The 16,983-nt window shown below is 48.6% G+C and overlaps 1 protein-coding gene and 1 long non-coding RNA gene across 4 annotated transcripts in view; one reads left to right on the top strand and one right to left on the bottom strand.

The window, feature by feature from the left end:
• The window catches only part of ELP4 (elongator acetyltransferase complex subunit 4), a 1,964,259-nt gene that overhangs the window by 68,932 nt on the left and 1,878,344 nt on the right, over positions 1-16,983 (top strand). For all 3 annotated transcript variants that reach the window (XM_069623546.1, XM_069623547.1, XM_069623545.1), the window contains exon 2: positions 12,117-12,152. In XM_069623546.1, coding sequence (XP_069479647.1) covers positions 12,117-12,152 — 36 coding nt within the window. The remainder of the gene's footprint in view (positions 1-12,116; positions 12,153-16,983) is intronic.
• LOC138503660 (uncharacterized) overlaps positions 1-16,983 on the bottom strand; it is a 501,646-nt gene that overhangs the window by 56,824 nt on the left and 427,839 nt on the right. The gene's annotated exons all lie outside the window — the stretch shown is intronic.

The following is a 16,983-nucleotide window of genomic DNA, read 5'->3' on the forward strand; positions in this document are numbered from 1 at the left end:
CCCTGACACACTTACTACTAGCACATCAGGACATTCTCTCTTCTATCTATTTCTTACTGCGCTGGACCTCCTTCCATTCCCATGGCTTTTTACCTGGCGTGGCCCTGCTCTGCGGGCTTCTGCTGACCACATCCTGCTCCTGGATGCCCAGTAGATGAAGTCCCTCCTCACAGGAAGTCACCCTCCGTGACTTCCCTTCCCAGGAGAATAGTAACCCAAATGGAAAGGTCCACTTGTATCTAATCTTCTTGTTCACTAGCTCCCTGACGACAGGGGCCATCGCCATCCTCTTCTGTAAAGTCACTTGCGCCAGGTCCTGATGCAGGTAAATTTCCACCCCGTTCATCTTTATATGATCCATTCCCCTGGCTTTCCTCAGAATCTCCTCCTTCTTGGGGTACGATGACATCGCCACCAACACGTCCCTGGGGCGCTCCCCCGGCTCTCCCATCCGCTTAGGGCCCACACGATGAACCCGATCCACCCTGATCGGCTCTGCGTCTTTCTCTGCCAGAATATCACGGAACACCTCTTGCACCGCCGTCTTCAAGTTTTTCTCTTCCACCGATTCCACCATGTTCTTGATGCGAATATTAGCCCTACGGGATCGGTTTTCAAGATCTTCACACTGCAACTCTAAATTGTGGGTTAGACGGACTAGACGCTCCTGGGTTTCACTGTATTGCTGGGTTTCTTCCTCCAAGTTTTGTACAACCTTTTCCAGGGTGTCGGTGCGTTCTTCAAGTTTTGCGACATCTTGCCTGATGTCTTGGACTGCCTGTTTCATGTCCTCTCTCATGCTGGCAAACTGGTCTTGCACCGTGGACATAAAGGTATCCTGCAGGTCCTTAAACCAGACCTGCATATCTTCCCTCGAAATTTGGTGACCCTGCGAGGTGTCCTGGTTCGAGGACTCGGGAGCGTCCCTCTGGGGCTTCCCACGTTGACCGCCCTCCATGTCGTTCGCCCAAAGCTGGATCACACTCGTGCCACGTTTGGCAGGGGTAGATGTTGCCCCCATGGGGCCCCTTCTTCCTTTCAGACCTTTATTCTTGGACATCCGGCACCCCAGGAAGGTCTCCGCTAGCTCCACCACTTTACTCCTGTGCCCTGCGGCGAGTTCGCAATGGGGGGAAGCACGCCCCCTGCAACCCCGGAGGGTGCCTTTCCCCTCACACTCTACCAGGAGTAGTCCTTAGTCTCTGCCCCTGTCCTCTGGGAGGCGCACTTTTTCAGTCTATCCAAGGCGCACCCGCCCCACTCCGGTATCTGGCACCATCCACAGTTCTTCTCTTGATCATAAAACACCAGCTGTATGCTAGTGCTACTGAGGCAAAGCCACACCTGGCCTCCACCCCCCGGGCCAGACTTTGAAAGGTCCTCCAGTGTGTCCCAGGCAACCCAGCCTGTAATCCCAACTGGGCGCCTTGAACGGCTACCAGCTGCGGCCTTAAAAAAAAAAAAAAAAAGTAAAAAAATGCCGTTTGGGGAGGGGAAAGGACCATCCGCCCCCTCCACGGACCCGGGATCGCCGGTGCCGAGCTCTTCCCACCGGAGGAGGATCCCTTCGCAAACCTCAGTCGCAGCGTCCCCAATGCCGCACAGCCGTTCCAGCCGACTCTCACCTCCTCCGCCTAATCCACGTGGAGGGGGGGACAGGAACCGAAGCTCCCCCCCAAGGAGGAAGCCGCGGCCAGGCGCCCCCTCGCCGCTCTCCGTCGTGGTCTCCGACTGGCGGCGAGCTCCTCCCTGCCTCCGCTCCGCTCCCGCGCATCACGGGGCCAGCGGACCTCGCCCCCGCCAGCACACACCTCCACGGCGGTCGTCGCAGTCCCAGCGTGACTCTCAGAGCTGGCACTCCACTATCTCCGGGTGTGGGGGTCCTCCGGCGTCAGGATACCGGCCTCTTACGCGGTCGACACATTTAAAGAGCTATTTTTCCCAGGCCCGGCAGGAGCGTCCTTCACGCGCGATCCCTCGCCACGGCCGCCATGTTGGAATGCCGGTTTCTTTTTATTCTTTATTCACTGCCAGCTGCCTACGTCCGGATAACGTCCAGGGGTACAAAACCCTCACGATGAAGGGTAAAATATGTTATCATTGTATTTGTTTTGTAAAGCCATTTACTTCTCGTAACATGGCAGTTTATTACATATTCATTGTGCCCACCTACCACGAATTAGACCCAGTAATTTCTGTAGTAAACCAGAGTTGGCATTGAGGGACATTATTTTTATATTTTGATTCTGTAATGTGAAACCAAAGACTCGCACCTTCAGATGCCCCACTCGCATAAGAATATCACATCCTTATTTCTGACGCTTCTTGGAAAAAAAATTCAATCAAGGGTAATGTTGATTTTTCTTTTCATGTGTTGACAATCTTTTAGAGTTGGAAATATTAGCGTTTCACCAAATGCATGGAAACATAGCTCCTAATTTCATTCAAGATGCTTGTTGCTGGTTTAAACCGTTGCACCTTTTTATCTCCGTTATAAAGTCGTTTTATTTGTCTCTGTGGACAGGTAATGAATGACTATCAATGTAACAACTCATAGACTGCTTTAGGTTTTTCATACCAGAGCTCGACATTGAGATTGAATAAGCAGGAGCTATACGCAGTTCCTGGGTATGCAGCATCAACCAGTGACCAGGAGCTACCACTGTAGACTAAGGAGCTAGTACATAGCGTTCCGCATACATAACTTACACATATGATGGAAACATATCATTGTGTCCATTATTTCAATTATGCTTTAAATATCATATAAATGTGTCCCAGTGTTTATTTATAGATGGTCTCAAATGCACAGAGTTAAATTCATCTAGGTGTGTTGGTTGGCATCAGTTGGTCTGGGGAGCCAAAAGTAGCTCTTGGTAGCTAGCTGTTGGTGTCAAGCAAACCAGGCTCTTCTGGGCTGCAAGCAGCAGCTAAATAGCTCCCAACTCCCCACAGTTTCGAGCCCTGCATAACCATCTTTCTAGTAGTGGCATTTCTATCACTGGCACCCCCAATATATTGATGGGCATATACCAAAAATCCTTTCCTTCCCACTCATCCAAATATATTCATCTACATCAGATTTTATTTGCTCTGTTTAAGTTTGCTAACACATTTCAAACACACTTTTTAAACATAACCCTGTTAACTTGACCAACCATCTGGTATTGCTGAGTGTTTTAAGAAGGGGCAAGGCAGAGATACCTTTTCACCCCGGGTGCTTTTTAGTGTGGCTGGTCCGACCTGGTTTTCAATTCGTAAGGTAATAACAGGAAAATATTTAAGTGACTGCCTGGAAATGCAACACGTTTCCCACTTTGGATCAGTTTATGGGATTTGCTGGGTAATCTGGCAAGGGTTAATAAGTGAATGTCTATCTGTTGGTTACAGGGATTGTCTAGGAATGTTGGCAGAGTTCTTGACGAACAAGTCTCAAGGACAGTCCTTGGAATCTGGCAGCAGAGGAATGCCCCGAACTCTGAGATGCAGCTTGTTTCATAGTCCTTATGCAATCAGTGTAACGCTCTACTTGATCGTGGAATTTGCCATTTTGGGAGATTTGTTCATAATCCAGCTGCTCTTGAAGATAGTAACTTTTGCTTGCGTCTTTTATTAGGGAAACAGATTTCATTAATTGTAGCCATGGTACAATGTTGTAAGCACTTGTATATCCTGTATAATGAATTGTATTTCTTATGTCCTTGTTAACTGCTGTAATTTGAAGGTTTTAATTTGAAAGCATATGCACGGTAAATTGTCATTTCTGTCCATTGAAACCTAGAAAGAGAAACTAATTCAGTCCCCACCAGAGGGTTGTGTGTACCATCAGAATCAACAGTCTGCTTCTTGAAAACGTTTCTCATGTCTCAAACTGTCTAAATACGATTGTGTCATTTGAAGACGATGAGTATACTAATGTTACCAAACTTGGAAAGACTGCTTCAAAATGTTTCTCATTGTGTAATCTACGAGCTGTATCACCAGGTTACTGGCCATTATCCTCACAGTGGTGCTGCATCCCTGTGAATTGCCAGCTTTTAATCAGTCCATGTACGAAATTGATTTTTACCAGCCTATTTCTTTCATAGACGGATTGCTAATTTGATGTAATGTTGGGTGCATGATGGCAAGAACCGTTTATTAGTTCTCATTTTGTTTGTTTTCCCTTTTACGTTTTCTTATAATTTAAAGTTGAGCGCCCCATGGTTGTCACCAGCTTTAAGGTAACCTCACTTATAAAAAACATCTGCTGTTTGGCTATCCTGAGTAACATGCTCCAGTCTAATCACACAGAGATACTGCATCATTCATGGCAGTGTTGCAATGTCTCCGCCTAGCAGTCAGCTTGGCTTCCAGAATAAAATGGTCAAAGCCAAGAATAAATAGTGAGTTTATTTTTCTATCATCTGCCGATTCACGTGCACTTTGCATTATTCATGCGTAAAGCTGAAAAGAGCAGCTGTATAATGCATGAAAGTTAAATACGAAAAGTTTTACTTTACGTTTTACTTTCGTGGTTTGTCAGACGTACATTCATTTTGCAAACCCAACAAAAATACATGTTTTCATTTTAACTTGGGTGTTGGTTTTCCAGAATTTTCAGGGTGTAATCAAACGTATTTTAAAATTGGATTAGATTCACAACTTTCAATCAAATCTGGTCCTACATGCTCCTGGTTACCACTGGATACCTAGGAGCTGTTAGTAGCCCCTGCTTATCCAATCTTAATTTCGAGCCCTGGATCATATTCTGACAGCAGTACAAATATATGTGCACACCCATTTACAAACAAGTTTAAAAAAGTATCATTGAACGACTTTTTATTTTAGTTTCCGGATTTGTGTGTACCTTGTTAGGCCAGTGGGCATTATTGAACATTGTGTCTTTCGTTCTTGGCATGTCAAAACTTGCCCTTTTCAAAGCATACCCTTATAAATGTTATGGGGCAAGAGATATCATAGGGGTCTGTGATACTGAAGTATTCTAGCTTGTGTACGATGCTGAGATGAATGTGGCAATACGTGATGGCCCTTGTATCGGTCTCGTGTGTGCAAAACCAAGAATGTTTAGAAGGGGGGCGTGGCTAACTGCCGACTGATGTGCAGGTGAATCCCTGGAGCTCCCGTGCAGCTGCAGAAACCGGGGCAAAATCCTACATGTAAACTCCCATGGACGGTGCATAGACGGCTGGGAAGGAAGACTGAGGTGCAGGGGCAGTGGATGGTGTCCTCGGGAAGGGTGCGGAGAGAGGTGCTTCTCCCTGGCGTCCGCCGAAAATCCTGACGGCTCGGCGGGAAGGGGCACTCAAGATGGCCCCTGTGGCGCAATGAGGGGGAAGGAGGAGGACCGTTGGGAGTCCGCGGCCGGAAGACATAAACTGCGACCCTAGGTGAAGCGGGGGAAGCGGTGGGCGTGCAGGTACCCCTGACGGTGGAGCTGGATTGAACGCTGCCTCACAGGCTGTGAGACTAACTGGCTTGCGTGGATATCAGCGGTACGACCCGCTGGGGTGAACTGGGCTCAGCCTTGTAGAGTGTGGCGCAGAGCGGCCCGCGTGGATGCTGGCGAGAGAGGATGCAGCAGAGGGAGCGGAGCGGCTCGTGTGCGCTGCGGCCGGGAGAATACCTTCCCGGGAGCGGACAAGTGTGAGCCAGAGGTTGGACCCGCAGGAGTGGACTGTGAGAGCTGCATCGTGAGAAGGACAGCTGGGGCTGAGGTGCCGGAGCCTGGGTCGCGGCCCTGCAGACGTGGCTGCTGGAGCAGTGGTAGGTGGGGCTGTGTCCTCGTTAGACGGAGCACTGCGGAGCCCCAGTGGGGGGCGGCCCATCCAGGGGCGGCTAGAGGCTTTGCATAGTACTTGGCCCAGACTTTTTCTTTGCCAGTGGGGGGGCAGTGTGGAGGGGTGGCCCCCACTGGAGAGGTTAAAGTGTGCCTCTGGGAACTGTGGCAGAGCCAGGGGTAGAAGCCACTGAGGTGGAGGGCAGGGGGTGTAGATCTTGATTTCCCCCTTATTGGAGGGCCCTTAGGGTCTGCCTGTCTTCTCCCGGGGTGTATGACAGGTGGGGGACACGGCAGTGACCCAGAGCAGTGAAAACACCGCTTTGGAAGCGGCGTGGTGCAGTCCGCTGACCGACTGCACAGAAGAGGGGACCGACCCCTGGGGGCTGAGGTGGCGGAGCAGCCAGCGGGAAACGATCAGCTCCTGTTGAAGAGCGCTGGACACAGTGGGCAGAAGGGGAGGCAGGGGGGCGGGGCACTCCTCTAGAAATGGCGAATGTGTTGAAGAGAGGAGATGTGGGGGCCACGGATCCTTAGCTGAAGAATAAGGCTGGTGTGGGGGGTGTGGTGTACTGAGACATCTGCTGCGAGGAGAGAGGGCCCTGCTGAGAGACACAGGCAAGATAAGAGATTTTGGGCAAATGGAGGGCCGGCTGAGGACAAATTGTAGAACTCGCACCTGGGGGAGGAATAATAAGAGTTGCTTTAAAATGGGCATGAGACAGCAGCGGATGGAAAAATATACATGGACTAAGGACAATGCACAGAGACAGGAGGGTTCAGATCGACAGGAGAGGCCCCCAGGGGAGGACAGAAATGCGGTGACCCTAGATGCGCTAATGGAGGTGATAAAGGTCTCCAGGGATACCCTCCAAGAGGGCATCAAAGAGGTGGGAGTGGATGTCTCTTTGGTGAGGGCGGACCTTCGCAAAGTGTCTGAGAGGGTCACAGAGGTGGAGCAAAGGGTCAGTATGGTGGAGGATGATATTCAGAAGTTGAAGAATCAGGTGGCGGGCCTGGTGGGGGCTACCCGAACACTGGAGGTTAGAGCAGAAGATGCAGAGGGGTGCTCCAGGTGTTGTAACATCCGTCTGGTCGGCGTTCCAGAGAGAGAGGGGGGGGGCCTAGTGCAGAGCTTTTTGTGGAGAACCTGATGCTGAAAGTCCTGGGGATTAAAGACCTGTGCAATCTCTTCACTGTGGAAAGGGTGCATAGGGTCCCGGGGAGGCCCCCACCACCGGGTGTGCCGCCAAGAGTTCTGGTGGCTAAAATTATGAACTTCCGGAATCAGGATGCCATTCTGCAGGATGCTCGCAGGTGGGGCCACTATGTGATCGGTGGCGCGAAGTTGAGGATCTTCCCGGACTTCACGCTTGAGGTGCAGCGTCAGAGGAGATCCTTTGATGCAGTACGAAGCCGACTAAGGGAACTCAATTTAAAATACATGATATTTTTCCCAGCTAAGTTGAAAGTGTTGTCGGGGGGGGGGGGGAAATCGTGGTTCTTTACGTGTCCGAGAGAGGTATGGGACTGACTGGATGCGGGGAAACATCAAGGGGAGCCGCTGTCGGGGAGTCCTAAGATGAGAGCGGGTCAGGAGGCGGAAGAGTGTGGGTAATACCCAGCGAGACATCAGTGGTGGAGAACCCAGCAGAAATTGGCTTTTTGGCAGTGAGGAGGCATAGGAGAAGAAGGGGGGAACACATTGGTGGGGCTGCATGGGGCAGGTGGTGAAGCCCTTAATTTAAGCGACTCTACTGACTACCAACCCCAAGGGAGGTGAGGAAGGGGGGCTGAGTCATTCCAGTGGGTCTGTAGTTATGGAGCAGGGGAGAGGAGTTCGGGGGGAGGGGTTATGCAGGGCATAGGGAGGAGGGCGGGGTGAGGGAGGGGAGGCGGGAGGGTGAAGGAAGGGGGGAGGGTCTGGGGTGATGGCACCAAGTTGGGGGTCTGGTGCGGGAGGGGGGAAGTTGGATAAGATTAGGGGGAATGAGGTGTAGCACAGCAGGGGAGAGAGGTGTGGGAAGGTGGAGAGAGAAGTGGATACGGAGGATGGGGGGCTGAACAGGAGAAGGACCAATGTGGGAGAAAGCTTCAGTGTATCGGATGGGTAAGCTAGGGAGTTTAAAAATTGGGACATGGAATGTCGGAGGACTGGGGCACTATCAGAAGAGGAAGAGGGTGGGGGAGTTTTTGAAAAGGCAAGGAATACAAGTGGCCCTGCTGCAGGAGACACATGCAAATGCAGAGTTCTTGTGGAGGTTGGAGAAGCTGTGGGGAGGGCAGATAACTGGTACGGCGTACTCATCCCAGGCGAGGGGTGTTCTGATTTGCGTGGCAAGGGGGGCGCCATTGAAGGTGGAGCGGGTGATGAAGGATGGGGAGGGTAGAGCGGTCCTTGCGCACTGCTTGTGGGAAAACAGGTCAATATGCTTGGTTAACTCGTATGCACCAAATGTGGATGATAAAGAGAATTTCCCTTCGGTGTTGCGCATGATGGGGGCTTATAGAGGGGAAATGATACTGTGGGGGGGGATTTTAATTGCCACTTGGATGAGCGGTTGGATGGGGGGAACTAGAGGGGGCCCTAAGAAACACATGGCGGGGTCGTTACGGAAGGTAATGGGGGAATTGGACTTGGTGGAAGTGTGGCGGGAGAAACATGGGGAGGAGAGAGGATACTCCTACCACTCGAGTGTGCACGGTTCGTACTCGTGCCTAGATTATATGGTAACAGGAAGAGAGTACTATCACTATTTTGGAGAGACGATGTACCTCGGGCGCATCCTATCGGATCACTCCCCTTTGGTGACGACGGTGTGTGGGCCCAGTGTGGATCCCCAACGGCGGTTATGGCGGATGCAGAGGGGAGCGTTGCCAGATGGGGCGTTTGTAGCAGAGCTCAGAGAGGAGATCAGGTCATACTTTGTGCTGAATGAGGGCACGGTGGAGGCTAGGGGAGTGCTATGGGAGGCCTTCAAAGCGACTATGAGAGGGAAATGTTTGGCCATGACAGTAGGGATGCAGAAACGGCTCCTAGAGACGCTGCAGCGGACAAAAGCTCGTGTTGCGAATTGGATAGAGAGGCGGCAGGGGGCGTATAGGTGGGGGAGGCTCTGGCGCAGGCGCTGGAACTCCATCAGAGGACCCTGTCGGAACTTGCACACTTTGATAACAGGCGGGATGTTAAACTCCATGGGGAGGGGGATAAGGCGGGTAAACTCCTGGCTTGGTTAATCAGCAGGGAAAGTCCGACTCGAGTCATAACCCAGCTTCGATCTAGTACGGGGGAGGTAGTTGGGACCCAGAAAGAGATTAATGAAGCTTTTGTAACGTATTATAAGGGGTTATATGTGACTGAGGGGGGTATTTAGATCTGGAAGATCTCATGGAGGTGCTGCGGCTGCCGAGACTGGGGGAGGACCGTCGGGAGGAACTAGAGGCCCCGATAGGAGACGAGGACATCTGTTGGGCGATCCGCACTATGAGGAGGGGTACAGCTCCGGGTAGCGACGGACTCCCGGTGGAGTTTGCTGACCTCTTGATTCCGCAACTTCAGAAGGTTTACGAGGAGGCATTCCAGGGGGGGTGCCTCCCAGAATCACTGAGGGAGGCCTTTATAACAGTGATTTTAAAAGAAGGGAAGGTTCCGAGGGACTGTGCGGCATATTGGCCCATCTCGTTATTGAACATAGTTGGGGAAAATCCTGAGGAAGATTTTGGCCGCTAGGCTGGCGACGGTGGCGCCGAGCTTGACGCATCCTGACCAATGTGGGTTTATAGGGGGCAGGAGCACGCCGGGTAACATCTCCCGGTTGCATCATGTGATGGATCAGGTGAAGCTCCAAAGGCGGGACATGGCAATGGCGTAATTTGACGCTATGAAGGCGTTTGATTCCCTAGAGTGGAAATGGTTGTTTCGGGTGCTGCGGGAATTTGGGTTTGGGGAGAATATTTGTAGGTGGTTGGCTTTGTTGTACACTAAACCGCTAGCGTTGGTGAGAACTAATAATTGGGTGTCGGGGACGTGGGAGTTGGGAAGGGGGACAAGGCAGGGGTGTGCAGCCTCTCCAATTCTGTTTGCGTTGACCTTAGAACCTCTGGCGGCGTTCTTGCGACAGGAAATGGCGGAGGCTGGAATCGAGGTGGGAGGACAGAAACACATAGTGTCCCTCTATGCGGACGACTTGTTGTTATATGTAGGGGACCCTAAAACATATCTTCCAGACCTTTTGGAAGTACTACGGAACTTTAGGTACATGTCAGGGTCCCCTATAAACACTGAGAAGTTGGTCTTGTTCCCGTTGGGGGGGGCTACAGGAATGTCCGCTGGAGGAACTGCCAGACTTGGGGGGATACGATGGGAGAAGGAGTCATTTCGATACTTAGGGGTGCAGGTGTTTCATGAAGTGGTGGACACGTTTGTGCATAACACAGGGATGGCATTGTCCAGAATAGGTGACTCCATCCAGTTTTTGAAGGTTTACCCCTTTCATTGATGGGGAGGGTGGCACTATGTAAAATGGTGATCCTTCCACGTTTGCTTTACTTTTTCACAAATATACCGTATGTGGCAAAGAAAGTGTTCTTTAAAATGCTGGATGTTAGAGGGGAGGGCTGGGTCTCCCGAATTATGAAAAATACTTTGTGGCGGCACAGCTACAGTCAGTGTTGGTGTGGGATCAACCGGAGGCAGAGCTTCTTAAGGTATTGGTAGGGCCCATGCAGCCGGATTGTAGGGCGGTAGAGCTCCTGTGGCATCTGTTGGGGGCTACATGGACATCAGTGGTTTTCGAGGTGGTAAGGGAGATATGGATGAAGTACGTGGGGTGCGATAAGGGGGTGAGGGGCCGCTACAAGGGTAATCTCCCATGGGGGGCCGACCAGAAGCTCCGCCAGGCGATTGGGAGGGTGGGGATACGGAGGTTAAGGGAGAAGGGATGTGAGAAGGTGGGGGACCTTTTTGAGGGTGGGAAGCTTCTTACCTGCAAGGAGTGGTGTGATAAGTTTGATCTGCCGCAGGGAGTCATTTTGGCATATGGGGCGGTGGTTCGCAGGATGGCAGAGCCATGTCCAGTTCTTCGAGTGCTACTTGACCAGATGGGGGTAGGGCGCGTATTTTGCGGATATTTAAGGCTCTGGGGTAGGGGTCGGCAGAGGGGCAGCTGAAGGTTAAGGAGAAGTGGGAAGTGGCTATGGGGCGTCTATATCAGATGAAGAATGGGGGCAGGTTTGGGACTTGGTCCGGAAGTCTTTGAGGAATGCCCGCTTCCAGCTGGTCCAATTTAACATTTTGCATAGGGTATATGTCACCCCTTTGGCATTTAGGGCGATGACGGGGGATCGGTTGGGTGAATGTCCTAGATGCAGTTCGGTGCGGGCGGGGTTCTGGCATATGGTGTGGGAATGTGCGGTTATAGTAGAATACTGGGACGAGGTGCTTAAAGGATTGAATGAGGTACTGGGAACCACCCTGGAGCGATGTCCGGAGAACTGCTTGTGGGGGAAGCTCCCGGGGGGGGGAAGCGAAATAAGGTACGGAACAGAATGGGCCGCTTTCTGCTAATATTGGCTAAGCGCCGAATGGAAATAGCGTGGAAATCGCCCCAGGGCCCGATGATCAATTTATGGCGGAAGGATGTACGGAGGTGGGGGTTAGCAGAGCTAACGGTGCTTCGGAATTGGGAGACGGGAGAAGACCGGGAAGTGGTGACGGTCCATTGGTCCCAATTGTTAAATGATCTGGCGAAAGACAATGATTTACGCCCACCGTGAAAAGGCAGACGCAGGAAGGGGAATATGAGAGGGACAGGGGGGAGGAGGGACCCCGGTGGTGTGAGCGGAAGGTGGACAGGCCTAGCCCTCAACGAACAATGGACACTGAAGCCTGCTGTTCTGTGACCAATGGAGACAAAAGGAAGTAGATGAGACACTGGGAAGCGGTGGGGGGGGTGGGATTGGGAATCGGTTGGATTGTTTGATTACAGATGTTCATGTATGTGGAGGGATTGGTATTGGGGGGGTAAGGGAGGGCGGGGGTAAGTTGTGGAACTGTTATAGTGAAATGCCAATAAAGAGTGTTTAAAAAAAAAGAATGTTTAGAAGGCTTTGTCCACCGCGATAGCTCGTAAATGAAGTGTTCCCCCCTGACATGGGGCGAGCCCATTCGACTAACTTAGCCTTCTTCCCTAAGAAGACGATTTAACACCCTTTTAGTAACGGCTATTATTATAGTGCTTAGAATCGGGATGAATCTGGTATGAAACACTAATATAAACCGTATTATTGTATGTTAAATTAGTTTTTTGTTTTTAATACATTTTCTGTTTTTCTTTAGGTGGAGGTTTAGCTGTTGGAACCCTTCTACTCATTGGTAAATAAAGAATTTCATGTTGCTTCCATGTCTTTTATAGTATATCAAAGTTTCATTAATATAATTGTCATGGACTGGCATATTATTTCTGCTGTGATATTAAAATGCTTACATAGCTCCTAGTGCTCTGGTGCTCCATTATCGGTTTTGCCCCGACACCCCTTGACTAGGGTGCCATAAACCTCAGCACTGTAGTGTGCACTGGACAGGGATCTGCATCCTACGGCTCTCCAGATGCTTATGACTCGCAAGATCTCTCACAATTGACTATTCTGCCTATAACCCCAAAACAATCCTGAATTCAAATTCGAAAAGAAACATAATGTGTGTAATTGATCACTTCTATAAGTTCCACCAGCTAAGATGTTTCAAGTGAAAATTGATATTCAGTATTTCGTCTATTCCACCAGGTGGCAATAAGTTAAGAAATGCCCAAACTACTTCTCATGTAATATTTTCTCTGCAAAATGGTGTCTCCTTCTTGATGGTCCAGTACCTCCAAAATCTGAAAACACATTTTTCTACATTGATGTTTGTGTTCCATAAAATGCCTTGCAACCACCACTTTTAATTCCTAGGTCTGTTATTAGACTTGAGCTGATTGACCTGATTTGTGATTGTCTGATGGATTGGCCGATTTAGTTCTTTCTGCAAGGACCTTTGATGCCAAGTCTATTGAAATATATCCCTTTCTTGCCTGGTACCCAGTGTAGAGATGTTGGTGCTGGCGTGCGACGTTCTCTCTTGTTGAGTCTTAAGATAAGTCTTGCCGCTGGGATCTGGACTTTAGATTCCAATATTAGGTTGTTGTCCAGGAACTTTCTTCGATTTTTAACTACTTAAAATGAATGATTCTTGTCTGGTACCCATTTCAGTAGTCCATCGTAAATGAGGTTGTAAAGAGAGGTTGTTGGGCTTGATCATTATTTCAGTTTTGTCTGGGTTGAGTTTAAGTCTGTTGTTGCTCATCCATGTGTTTATTTGTGAGAGGCATTTGAGAAGGGTTTGGTCTTTGTCCCAACTGGTATCGATTTTGAAGACCATTTGAGTTTCATTTGCATAGTCACCGCATCTGAGTCAGTCTTACTTGACGATTTCATGAGTGGGGTCATGTAAATGTAGAAGCGTAGTGGTAAAATGAGCCTTGTGGAACCCGACAGGTGAATATGCGTGATGTGTGATGTTGAGCTGAAGTGTGGTAGCCAGATGGTTTGTGTTCTTTCTGTCAGGAATGATTTTATAGTGGAATCTTGCTTACACCTGCTTCTTGTATCTTTTTGATGAACGTTGCATGGTTGACCATGTCTAAAGCAGCTGAAGGATCCAAAAGTATCATGGCGAAAGTGATGTTGGAGTCTGAGTGCTGATTTAGTTCATCTCATAGGCCTAAAACTGGCTTGTATTCCACATGTGGTTGGATTCCACATGTCAGGATTTGTCCATATACATATGGTTCTAGCAGTTTGACAAAGGCACGTAGTTAATGGGAATGTCTGTATTTCCTGAATATCTTTTGGAAGTAGTTTAATGTAGGCAGCTTTAAAACCTCTAGGTACAGTTCCTGTTTCCAGCGGATGGTTCTTGAGATTGCAAATGCATTTTGAAGGTGTCTATTTGTGGAGGATATTCTTGTAGATATCTGGTGGGCAAGGGTCTACAGGCGAGCCAGCTTTGTTGCTTTCCTGCACTAGTTCAGTGAAGTCTTCTATCGATCGGTTTGAAGTAGTTTAGTATTGTTTGCCTCTGGGGTTGATTGCTGGTGATATTGTTGTCTATGTCCTTGGGTAGAGTGGTAATGACTTTTTGGGTATTTCTGACTTTGTTTGAAAAGTTATTTGCAAGGAATTCAGAGTTGCTGCTAGGGACATGAACTTTTATTGCAAGATGTTGATCAGATTTCTGTGTGTTGCTTGCTTTTGAGATGTGTTCAGCATAGCGCAGTTTCTTTGCATTAGGTATTTCAGCTTTATAGATCCATATGTGTTTTTGGTATGACATTTGTGTCCTCTTGGTTGTGATGATTCCTCCATGCTTTTTTGAGTTTCCTGTTTTTCTTCAGGGCTTTGAGGTGTGGCATAAACCATCTGGCAAGCATTTTATTTTGAAAGGGGCCAAATAGTTTCTTCTGTGCTACAGCATCAGTGATCCATTTTTGGAGTGTTTAATTATTTTCTTCTGGTGGAGGGGGGTCCAGGAGAGTGTTGGCCGGTTTTGTGGATTCCAGTCTGGAGTTGAGGTCCATGGTTTTGAAGGATTTCCAGTTTCTTTTCGTAATTGGAATTTGATTTACATGGGTGGCCTGTACTCATCAGGAATCACAAAAGTAATCATATGGTGGTCGCTCCAAAGAATGTGTATTGATGGTAGAATTGTAGTTCAGCTTTTCTTGCAGAACATTGCATTCAAGGTGTGTATGGCTGCATGTGTTGCCCTCTTCACTGTTTGTTGTAGGTGCATGATGGATAGTTGGTAGGTCAGTGACTTGACAGAGTTGGTATTCTTCTCTTCAAACCAGACGTTCAAGTCGGTATCCATTAATATTAGAGAATAGAAAACAGAACATTTGAGGGGAGGTGGGCCCTATTTGCTCCTGCTTGTAGCCTGGAAGAGCCTGGTTAGTGTGACAACAACAGCCACAGGAGCTAATTTTGTCTCCCAAGGCCAACTGATGCTGAACATACACACTTATGTGAATTTAACTCTGTGCATTTGGGACAATCTATAAATACACTCTTGGACACATCTACATGACATTTAAAACCTTTAGAGTTCATCTATAACGGATACAAATATGTTTCCATCTCATGTGGAAATTATATTTGTGGAGCGCTATGTACTAGCTCCTTGTTCATCAGTGGTAGCCCTTGGTCACTGGTTAATGCTGTATAGCCAAGAGCTGCGTTTAGCTCTTGGTTATATAATCTGAATTTCGATCCCTGCCATAATAACGAAAAATACTGAATTTCTTAATTAAAATGGATATGGGGGTGGGGTAAAGAGGTCAAAATTGGTGGCGAGGGGGTTGGTGAGGGTTTAAAAGCACAGGGAAATGGGGGTGGGGAGGGTGCTTGGGAAGAGATTCCTGTCCAAATAAAAATAAATACAAAATTTGATATTAAGTTTTGGTGGTAAATCATTCTCTGTAATTTAATTTAACATCACATAGATGCCCTAGTATGTTAAAGCCCTAGTGTGATCAGAAGGTCATGTTCTGCTGTGATGCTGGTTATGGTGACTGCAAATTTATCTGCAAATGTCGGGTTGTATGTTGGTGGTCTGTGCTTTCAAATGTGCAAGGCTTAAACTATAGATCTACTCAGCATCACTTTGATTTCCATTCGGCTCGCACTCTTATGTTATTTGCCCCAGTGTCTCATGATCTGGGTAGAGTCTGAAGTACAAAAGTTCAACATTCACTTTGTGGCTTTATAGCAAAAGCTTTCACCCTTCTTGGAGACTTTCGAGTGGGCTACTTTCTTTTGCCGGATCACTCCGCTACTCTGTATCACTGGTTTTAAAGTTCACTACAGGTCTGCCTTCCTTCACGTCTCACCCACATGTGTTCAGCCTTCAATTTGTCAGATATACTGTTGCAACTTCAATTTTTCCTTAAAACACACACCAGACTTTCACGTCGCTCACCAACTCACCGGCTGTGTGCATTCTTTTCTTGTCTTTGCAGTTTAATTCATGGGTCAAGGTTAATAACACAGGCTTGGCCTCCCCAACTCTGGCCTCTGCCGTCCTTGAAACACAATGCATTCTTCTTGGCTGGGATTTGGCCTTCTCCACGTGTCTTTCATGGCTCTCTGGAGGCAACGAACTCCTGCAGGGAACTCCTGGGTTTCTCAACCCTTTCTCTCGTCCTTCTGTCTGTTGCTCTGCTCCAGTAGGTTTGCCTTTGCCCCAGAAGTTCAGCTCCTTCTCGTGTTCCACCTTGCTCAGAGTGTGTCTCTATGTTCCGCCTTTTATCCGTGTGGGTGGAGTTAATGGGTATCAGATGTACCTTATTAAAGTCAAGTGCCTGACTTTGCCTGACCCGATTAGCCAGACATGTCCAATGGGATGTGTAAGGGTTGGCCTCTTTACTCTGTCACCCTCTTTCTCAGCCCAGTGTTTGTGTAGGAAAGGGGATGAGAATTGGGACATTGGCGAATCCTATAAAATAGGATGGGTCATGGGTACGGTGAGGGGGAATACTGTCTCACCATAGGTCACCTCACTCCCACTCCTTGAAGACCCCTCACCCAGGTGATCCTTCCGCACTCGTCCACCACCAGGGTCTGGATCCAAAGGCGATGGCCGTGCCCTGGCCACCTGAGAGAGAGATCCCCGGTGACTAGTAGGTGAGACACCCTTTGGTTTCTCACAGCTGCTAACATCGCACATTTCTGCACATGTGTCTTTTTCAGATGCAAGGCTGCAGCTTATGTTTTTGATTTTTAAATGTAAAGTCGCACTTTGCCTTCTTTTTGTTTTACATAGGTTTCCCTACACACAGTGGGAAGTTATCAAAGTTGCAAAAGTCTCCCTGAAGCCAGTGATCAAAATGTCAAAATATCACTGTGTCAAAGTGATCAAGTATCTCAGTGGCGTTTAATCAAGTTGGTGAAATATCTCAGTGGCACATGTGGTGTGCTGGAAATAGGAGTTGGGACCACACTGAACATGATTCAACAAAAAGATGTTTAACTAAAATGAAAACCAACCTAATCTGGCCCCTACTGCTATAGTGAGGTTCCCTATCTTCAACTGAAAGATCAAAGCTGCTTGTCAGAATGTCTTCAACATAAAAGGGTCTGTCCTCAGTTCGAAACCTAATCGAACTAAT

The sequence above is a fragment of the Ambystoma mexicanum genome, chromosome 11, assembly GCF_040938575.1.
Source record: "Ambystoma mexicanum isolate Mex_15411 chromosome 11, UKY_AmexF1_1, whole genome shotgun sequence".
Lineage (NCBI taxonomy): Eukaryota > Metazoa > Chordata > Amphibia > Caudata > Ambystomatidae > Ambystoma > Ambystoma mexicanum.